At 35.6% G+C, this 10,000-nt stretch overlaps 1 protein-coding gene across 1 annotated transcript in view; it reads right to left on the bottom strand.

The window, feature by feature from the left end:
- LOC136828804 (contactin-4-like) overlaps positions 1-10,000 on the bottom strand; it is a 211,264-nt gene that overhangs the window by 43,334 nt on the left and 157,930 nt on the right. The window contains exon 2 of the mRNA XM_067087039.1: positions 1,236-1,368. Coding sequence (XP_066943140.1) covers positions 1,236-1,368 — 133 coding nt within the window. The remainder of the gene's footprint in view (positions 1-1,235; positions 1,369-10,000) is intronic.

The raw sequence follows: 10,000 nt of genomic DNA, 5'->3' as shown, positions 1-10,000 counted from the left end.
GGATGGTGTCCAGCGGAGATGTTTATTCATAAAAGTTAGAAGCTTTCCAGGACTAACTGTCCTCATCGTCTGGTAGCCGTAAAATAACCCAGACAGGTGTTCCATCTTTACTTACATGCGTCTGGGGGAGGGAGTTAAAGCGCTTTGCTGTTGCAATTTCGTGTAGTTGGCTTTCTTAAATCGTTTCATTATCCTCCATCACCTATGCAGCCCTGCCCTCGTGACCTTGACCTTTCTCTGTCTGCGGCTTCCAGGGGTGCGTTGTCGACGTGGTCACTCAAGGACCACGTATAATGCGTATAATGGGTCTTATAGTTTTAGCATAAATGGTATTCTTCGTGACAAGTAATATGCGAGTTTCATTACCAAACTTCATTATGTCGCCGGTAAACCGTTTAGGTGAAATAAATCGGGTAAAATAAGAATCGTCTCGTTTTTCTTCAGTCAGTTTGTATATCACTTACATTATTCCTCATCCTCACCAGTTACTACTTTAAAGATCGTATTAGTTTTACTGAGGTTTTAGCGAAAGGGAAAGGAAGTTAGATTCAGTCATATATATATATATATCATATATATATATATATATATATATATATATATATATATATATATATATATATATATATATATATATATATATATATATATCTGAACTCTTATGATACACATCTGTACATTCGTATTATTACTGTTGTATGAGAGTGACATTTGAAGGAACTGGTTTGAACTACAGTGAATATGGCAACTCTTCCCTGTCGCAATAGATCATGAGGATTTCAGCGTGATTTTCAACGAACCCTTTCAACCACCGCTGTAGAAAAATGATTTTCATGACATTCTTTCATTTCAGAAGCTTTGCTGTATAGAACGTCGGAAGGTTCTCAGGATAAATCATTAATGGCAATATAAGGAGTACAATTACTTTTTATTTCCTATCCAGTCATAAATCCTTAGATGAGATACAGTGAGATATATAGCCTCGCCTGTGTACAAGAATCTTAATAGACCGCTATATATGCGTTAGTCTCTTTATACTTGGATAGATGTATCACACACACACGTATGCCAAGTGATTTCGTTTTCGATAAAGAATAACAAAGAATTACTGAAATTACTTTTTCGCCTCATTACCTGTATATAGAAATTCCAAGTGATTTCGTTCTAGATGTAGAATAACAGAGAATTACTAAAATGACCTTTTCGCCTCATAGTACCTGTACATAGAGCCTTACCTGTATATAGGGGTCCCAATCGATCCTCTGTAGAAAAGTACTAGAATAGTATCGTCATCAGGTTCAGGAGGCCGCACATCACAGGGAAGTAAGACTTTATCACCTTCCACCGCTTGCACACTCGTCAGGGGACCTGAATGAGAGAAATAAGCATATAAATAAGCCTGCTTTTCTTAAAAAGATTGTCTATTAAATTGAATAGCATTCGTCAGAATTGACTCTATTAAATTGAATAGCATTCGTCAGAATTGACTCGTTAAAAGATATATATATATATATATTTTTAATTTTCGTTTCTTTTATGTCACTAGGGTAAATGCAAAAGAAATCATTATATTTTTATGTAAAAAGAAAATCCAGGAAAAGGGGGGTATTTTACCCCGCCCCCCCAGTACTATGAACTACCAAATCTTTCTTTGCCATTAAAAACACTGTATCTACCGAGTGTATAATAAACAGAGTCATGACCTGCAATGCTCTCTCTCTCTCTCTCTCTCTCTCTCTCTCTCTCTCTCTCTCTCTCTCTCTCTCTCTCTCTCTCTCTCTCTATGATTTCATGACGTGTGAATGTTCACCTTGACTCAATGTAACAAAAACCTAAACTGGAAATGAAACTTTCAGGCATTCACATTTATATTTATTGACCTCACACAAAGATAGTAAAATAGCATAAAACTTGTACAGTGTTTAAAGATCTGAAGAAAAACAACGTAAAACATTTATTGAAAACAATCCCGTTGGGGTATTGAAAGTTGATGCATTTAGCTCATGGAAGCAGTTGCTTTTTCTTCAAAAGGAGAATTGTATTCCTTTTAAAGAACTAAAGTGCAATACTAAAATTGGAATAGTGGAGCCGAGTGCACACGCAAAGTCCACACTGTTGCTCACAGACACACACACACGCACATACGCATGGTTGAACAAAACAGCAAAAATTACCAGCTAAAAAAAGAGAATGACATATAAGCTTTATTATTACCCTTTGGTACAGAATTATCATAACAGCTTGTATAAAGTGGGTTGTGGCTTATTCTTTGTATACTTAACTTATGTTATCCTCAGTGGATATCTTGCTGTGCAGAGAGAGAGAGAGAGAGAGAGAGAGAGAGGTGGGGAGGAAGAAAATGTAGTTTTTGTACGTTCTGTACATCGTTATCTATCTGTTTGTCTATAACTTTATTACTGTGTACATCATCAAATATTTCACCTTGCAGTCCTTAGAATCATTGTTTGGGCTTCTCTCTCTCTCTCTCTCTCTCTCTCTCTCTCTCTCTCTCTCTCTCTCTCTCTCAGCGTAAGTTGTAGTGTTCTGAGTTAACATCTGAATGGCCAGCGTTCGATCCCTTATTGGAGAAGGCGGGAACTATATGGATAAATGATAGTGCCTAAAAATAAGCTACATTTTTATTGGACTTCACGTGAATTAGGCCCTGTTATTAGTCGACTGTTAAGGTATCAGTCTGAGTTGTGTGTGTGTGTGTGTGTGTGAGAGAGAGAGAGAGAGAGAGAGGGTGGGGGGGAGGTGGATTTTGAGCAAATGACGTGATCGATCAATATTCTGTGAAAATATAGACCGGAATATTGTATAATTAAAATCTGGAGGACCTTGGCAAAGAATTTATTCCACTACTCAGGTGAAACCGCACATCCAATATTCAGTAGATCTCTCTCTCTCTCTCTCTCTCTCTCTCTCTCTCTCTCTCTCTCTCTCTCTTATCCTAATTATCAAGTCTATAGCATTGTACGTCCTCCACACGTATCTCTGAACACTTATCACTGAACGCCTCTCTCTCTCTCTCTCTCTCTCTCTCTCTCTCTCTCTCTCTCTCTCTCTCTCTCTCTCTCACACACACACACACACACACACACACACATATATATATATATATATATATATATATATATATATATATATATATATATATATATATATATATATATATATATATATATATATATATATATATATATACATATATATATATATATATATATATATTATATATACACTATATATATTATATATAATACATATATATATATATATATATATATATATATATATATATATATATATATATATATATATATATATATATATATATATATATATATATATATATATATACACATACATACTGGCCTATTTCTTTTCTTTTTTTATGGTATCACAGAACCGTGAGCCCTTTCACTTTGTAACACTAATCACTTTCCATTTGTAATTTATTGACGTCACAAGAAAATATGGCAGTGTAAACCTTTTCCAAGTGTGTTTCTGTTCTGTCCAACTAAGAAATAATTTCGTCCAGAAATCATCTCAAGATTGGGCAACATGTTTTAAACATACTTGTAAGTGCCATATGATTATTTCGATTTCCATATTATGCTTTTGAGTTGTTGAGGGGAAACTGTAAAGGGAGCCTGATAATTGGTGTGCATTATTCGTCCTGGCCTTAAGAGAAGGTAATGGCAGCATTGACTTTAATACTGTAGTAGTAGTAGTAGTAGTAGTAGTAGTAGTAGTAGTAGTAGTAGTAGTAGTAGTAGTAGTAGTAGTAGTATGAATGATGAGAGTGATGGTTATATTAATCAAAGGCAAGTAATTTTATGTGAGAGGCAGTAATCTAAAAATTCTATTATAAATGAGAATTTTCGATCGTATCACTATCAACGGTACAACATTAAAACCTGCATGATTTACACTCAAGTCTAAGAAAAGCTTAACTTCATATTAGGTCATACAAATGCCCCAGTGAATTAGCTTGGAATCATTTTAGTAGATGCATTTTAATACTGAGAAATGAAATTTTGTTTATCATAGGGTGCTGTAAGAAAAGATGATCATATGTAGGAAAATATATACAAACAAACAGGACTTATGGATTACAAACCATCAATAATTATTTATCGCTTTAACTTTTAAGTCCCGTATGACTGCAACACTTCTGAACAGCGTTCGTAGTGTAAGCTTAATTTTTGTTCAAAGGAAAATCACTGTTAGTTATGTTGTCCAATACAACCATTTGTCATCTGATGCAGCAATATGTATAAGTTTTAATATTTATTACAGCCGGGTTATCACGAGGACAGGATTTCTCTTGGCCCTTATATTCTGTCCGCACTTTTTCTGTCCGCCCGCAGATCTTAAAAACTGCCGAGACTAGAGGGCTGCAAATTGGTATGTTGATCATCCACCCTCCAGTTATCAAAGATAGCAAGTTGCAGCCCTCTAGCCTCAGTAGTTTTTATTTTTATTAAAGGTTAAAGATAGCCATAATCGTGCTCCTAGCAACTATATAGGATATGCCACCACCGGGCCATGGTTAAAGATTCATGGGCCGCGGCTCATACATCATTATACCATACCACCGAAAGATTTATCTATTTTCGGTGGCCTTGATTATACGCTGTAGCAGCTGTGCAGAAAACTCGATTGCTCCGAAGAAACTTCGGCGCATTTTTTACTTGTTTTGACTAGAATTTAAATAGGGTAAACTTTTCTCTCTTTTAGTGGAGGGCTATTAAAACTTAGTCCTCACAAAACAGAAAATCTACGGGGAACTTTTATATAAATAGGAGTCTTAATGTGTAAAATTAACTACTTTGTTCACATTTGTAAAACGGCTAGTTGAAGGCAAGAAAAAACAAGTAAAACAGAAAACTCGATTGCGCCGAAGAAACTTCGTCGCAATCGAGTTTTCTGTACAGCCGTTACAGCGTAGAATCAAGGCCACCGAAAATAGATCGATCTTTCGGTGACAATGAAACTTTAATCACGTCCCTGTGGTGGCCTATCCTTTATCGTTGCCAGAAGCACGATTATGGCTAACTTTAACTTTAAATAAATTAAAAGCTATTGAGGCTAGAGGGCTGCAATTTGGTATGTTTGATGATTGGAGGGTGGATGATCAACATACCAATGTGCAGCCCTCTAGCCGCAGTAGTTTTTAAGATCTGAGGGCGGACAGAAAAAAGTGTTGACAGAATAAAGTGCGGACGGACAGACAAAGCCGGCACAATAATTTTCTTTTAAAGAAAACTAAAAATCAAGTTAAACAAACCGTTCTTACATTCATTTTCTTTTAAGATCAATTGCATATACAATTAGGTTATTGATGGACACTTCCCACCTCATAGAGGGCTCTAGTAATTACTGTCCATTAGGGATATCCTACAACTACCTTTCATATGTCCCAGTTAATTTCATTTCTTCTGTATAACAATGGACACTGGTTTGCAATCAAATAGCCCATTTCCTTTGCAAGGAGACGTAAATCAACCATAATTATGATGAAAGTAGGGAGACCCTCTGTAGATTGTTCGAAGAAAGTGCGATCGTTCTTTCTAAAAACTATCAGCAGTTGCAAGTGTAGATAATTTCTTCTTTAGAAAATCAGTGCTTTTATTAGGTCACCTAGTATGCTCAGTGAACCGTTGCAGTTTAGTTTTGAATATAAAGAGAACAAGAATAGAATTTATGCAGAGGATTGAGGAAAATGGTACTGTATATGGGTAAATTCGGTTGCGGAGTTCTTGTACTTTCTTAGATCTATAGTATATGTGATTCGTTACCACGTAGGGGGGATAGTGCCGTCAGTGCACCTCATGCGGCGCACTGTAGGCATTACTTAAGGTTCTTTGTGGTGCCCCTTCGGCCCTTAGCTGCAGCCCCTTTCATTCCATTTACTGCACCTCTGTTCATATTCTCTTTCTTTCATCGTACTGCGAGGCTTTCCTCCTGTTACACCTTTCAAACCGTTTTACCGTCAATTTCCGTTTCAGTGCTGAATGACCTCATAGGTCCCAGCGCTTCGCCTTTAACCTAAATTCTATATTCCGTTATATTCTGAATATGATTCATTAAGTCAGTGGATAATAGATAAATATCTGATAATTTTTTCACTCCTAAGGTGAACTTTTACTTGAATAAATAATGTAATCATATAAGTGGTAAAATATCAATAAAATTATTTCGATATGATTTTTTTTATTGTGCAACATGGTTACCGTGTGATAAAAAGTCTTTAGCAGTTAAGTATGTATATAACTGGATTTAGCATATAAAATCTGATGGGGGTAAATGTTGCTTTCCTATCAAAACATCAGCATTCTGTCGTCTAGCGTTCCATATACATACCATTTGTCAAATTATTTAATTTAATTCAATGTCGAAGAAGAACTTGATCAATTAAATGTCACAATAAAAAAAAATAGAATAAAACGACATCAGAATTCTGTCGTCGAGTGTTCCGCAAATACTATTGTAACGCGAGCGTCCCAGGCAAGCAAGGTCATCATATGTACGCTTTCCTGGGGCGAAATGATATTGTGGTTGTTGTTATCGCACTCCGAGGGAAATGGTTGACGAGCGCAGTCAGTCTTTTATGGCTATTTAGCATAAATCTGAGATGCAAACGACCCGTGTGGCCGAGCGATGTAAATGGCTTAAGGCTCATGCAATATGCAAGGAAGAAAACGTTTCCTCCCCTCCCCCTCCTCCCCAAGCCCTTTACTGGTTGTCTCTCGGCATAAGTCTTCTCTCTCTCTCTCTCTCTCTCTCTCTCTCTCTCTCTCTCTCTCTCTCTCTCTCTCAATATGTACCTCAAAAGAACTGTGCAGTCATAATTAGGCAATCAAAGAAAATTATATGGTTACATAAATCTCTCTCTCTCTCTCTCTCTCTCTCTCTCTCTCTCTCTCTCTCTCTCTCTCTCTCTCTCTCCAATGTGTACCTCTGAAGATCCGTGTGATTATGATCAGGCAATCAAAGGAAATGATATGGTTACATGAACTCTCTCTCTCTCCCTCTCTTTCCAATATACACACCTTAAAAGCACTATGTAATTATAAGCACGCAGGTAAACATTATAATATGCAAACAAAACATTATAATATACATACAAAGCATTTTAATATACAGTACGTACAGAACTTTATAATATACATACATAAACAGACACCCACGCACACTCACATATATAGTCACAAACATACACAAGCATAAACTAACAATTCAGATTAAAAAAAAGTAAATTTAGAATTAGAAATTATTCAGATTTATAGTTACACTTTTCTTTCTTCAACTTTAGTTCAATAAAGCATTCACAAGCACAAACTGACTAATCAAATTAAAATTCATAATACATTAGAAATTATCCAGATTTATTGTTACACGTCAATAATCAGCAAAATGCTGTTAAGAAAGTAGGAGGGAATACATTTTGTAATAGGGAGTGAAGCAGTAGCAGACACCCTTTCAGCTCACGTGAGGAACCTCTGTAATTTAAGAAGGCATGACGTGACGTCACGGTTAGGGGTCACAGTTTACTGTTGCTGATTTTTCTAATGAATAATCCTCAAGATTTTACCCTTGCTATTTATGTTAACGACTCTTGCATTTTCATTCAACAGGCGATGGAAAGTCAGCCAGTGGGAAGACATTAACCATCGCAATTCGGGAGGCCAAGAGATTTTAATCCAGCAGTCAAGAGATTTTGGTAAGTACTGTATCACTCAAGGATTTGTAAAGTTTCTGTGGAACAGTTCGAAGAAAATACTTGTGCCAGAATATAAAATAGTAACGCTAGTGTAGATGAATGTGAGGGTAAAATATACACTTTAAAATGAGGAATAATTAATATATATATATATATATATATATATATATATATATATATATATATATATATATATATATATATATATATGTATGTATATAATGTGTGTATTTATATGTATATATATGTATGTATGTATTTATGTATATATATACAGTATATGCGAGTGTGTTTATATGATTTATTACTATGAATATACCTGTATGCATGGTTTCGTGTATTAGAGAATGACTGGATGTATTGAGTGCATTTGCATTAGACAGAAATACTTAGATTTATTTCGTGTTCTTATGTCCACGAGATAAAACACGTCGGACACTTGGTCATAAAACAACAATAAAACGGTGCATAAAACAGAGAAAGAAAGCTAACGAGCAAACCAAACCAATGAATCAGACGAGAACGGTTCGTGAAGACTTAATCAGTTCCCCCCAAATAACAACTGCGGTTAGGAAAACCCATACATAGACCTTGGAGATAACGAGGTTCTCCAACTTTTGATTACCTTCCATTCTTTTTGGAAGATCCCGTCCGCCTCTGCAGCTCAGAAATTCCTCCGAGGAAAAATTGTTCCTAATTATACCAGAAGCATCTTCTTTCACTGGGTTGGTAGTTTCCTCCCAAGAGCTCCAGATTCCGGAGCTGAGAGTTTGAGGTAATCATTATTCAAAGGGGCGTCATTGAAAGAGGAGGAGGGTTCTTGACGGAACTAATCGATAATCTGCAGGAATATTAGAATACGTGTTTAAATGGGACCATGAAAAAACAAGTAAAAAATGCGCCGAAGAAACATGATACTTTAGCCACGAGCCGGTGGTGGCCTATCCTATACCATTGCCAGAATCACGATTATGGCTGACTTTAACCTTAAATAATATAAAAACAACTGAGGCTAGAGAGCTGCAATTTGGTATGTTTGATGACTGGAGGGTGGATGATCAACATACCAATTTGCAGTCCTCTAGCCTCAGTAGTTTTAAGATCTGAGAGGGGACAGAAAAAGTGCGGACAGAAAAAAGTGCGGACGGACAGACAAAGCCGGCACAACAGTTTTCTTTTACAGAAAACTAGTAGTATACGGGTTTTTCGTAGGTTTAATAACGAACTGGCTTCGGCCAATTTTTCTTCATTCTGAGAAAATAAGCTTCAAATATTTGATATTATTCGGGGCTTCTAATTAGCTTATCTTTTGTGGAAATTTTATTGGAAAATTCGCCAACGCAGACAGCTGAATTTTTTATGTTATAGAGTATCAAAAAAAATGGGATACGCCAGTTCGTCAAAACAGGGACAATATATACTCACACGGATGATAAAATTAGTTCTGACCCTATCCCCCCCGAAAAAAATGGTCAAACTCTATCACTCACAGATGAAGTACTTTTATCATAAAACAGAATATCACGAAATATTTCCTTTGAATTGCAACAGTTTTGATTTTGGCAATTATTCTCTCCATTTCAATGCATCTAATGTATTTCTCTACAACAAAACACCTTTAAAGGTGTGCGCTGAATACCTTTAAAGGTGTATACTGTACAGTACATCAGGTTTATATGTTTCTCAATATTAGTATTAAGTTTATACTTTTTACAGTTTTCAAAGTATAGATTTTTTATCTTTTAGTCAAACCTTGTGGCGCGGATGACTTCCATATTTATGCGTTAAATATTACGGGTATTCCCAGGAAACATCATGCTCCTGTCCTCTGCCGTAATTTACTCTCTTTGGTGATAATTTTTTTTTCTATAATAATATTTTTCTTCTTATGGCGCAGAGTAATCAGCAGAATATTTTTTTTAGTATAACTTCAGCTGGAAGTAAAGCGAATTTAATCAATATCACGTTTTAATCTTGTGCATTTCTGTTCAGTTTAATGAATCAACCTTGAAAATTCATTAGACAACTGAATAATTGCTTTCATCGAACTGAAAGAATATAAGAACAATTAGACAATTGGAATAAGGATTTATGATTTCTTTCCTAATTTCATTAGTAACCTTTGACCAAATACCTCTAAATGTACAAACATTTATTTAAAAGAGGACTCGGAATGAAACTGAAGTTTCCATAGCAAATGTATTTTGAGTGAACATTTATTTTCGTCGTAACTAGTGTTAGATTTATATCAGAACATTCCTTCACCGT

The sequence above is a fragment of the Macrobrachium rosenbergii genome, chromosome 43, assembly GCF_040412425.1.
Source record: "Macrobrachium rosenbergii isolate ZJJX-2024 chromosome 43, ASM4041242v1, whole genome shotgun sequence".
Lineage (NCBI taxonomy): Eukaryota > Metazoa > Arthropoda > Malacostraca > Decapoda > Palaemonidae > Macrobrachium > Macrobrachium rosenbergii.
This window is presented reverse-complemented; position numbering and strand designations above follow the sequence as displayed.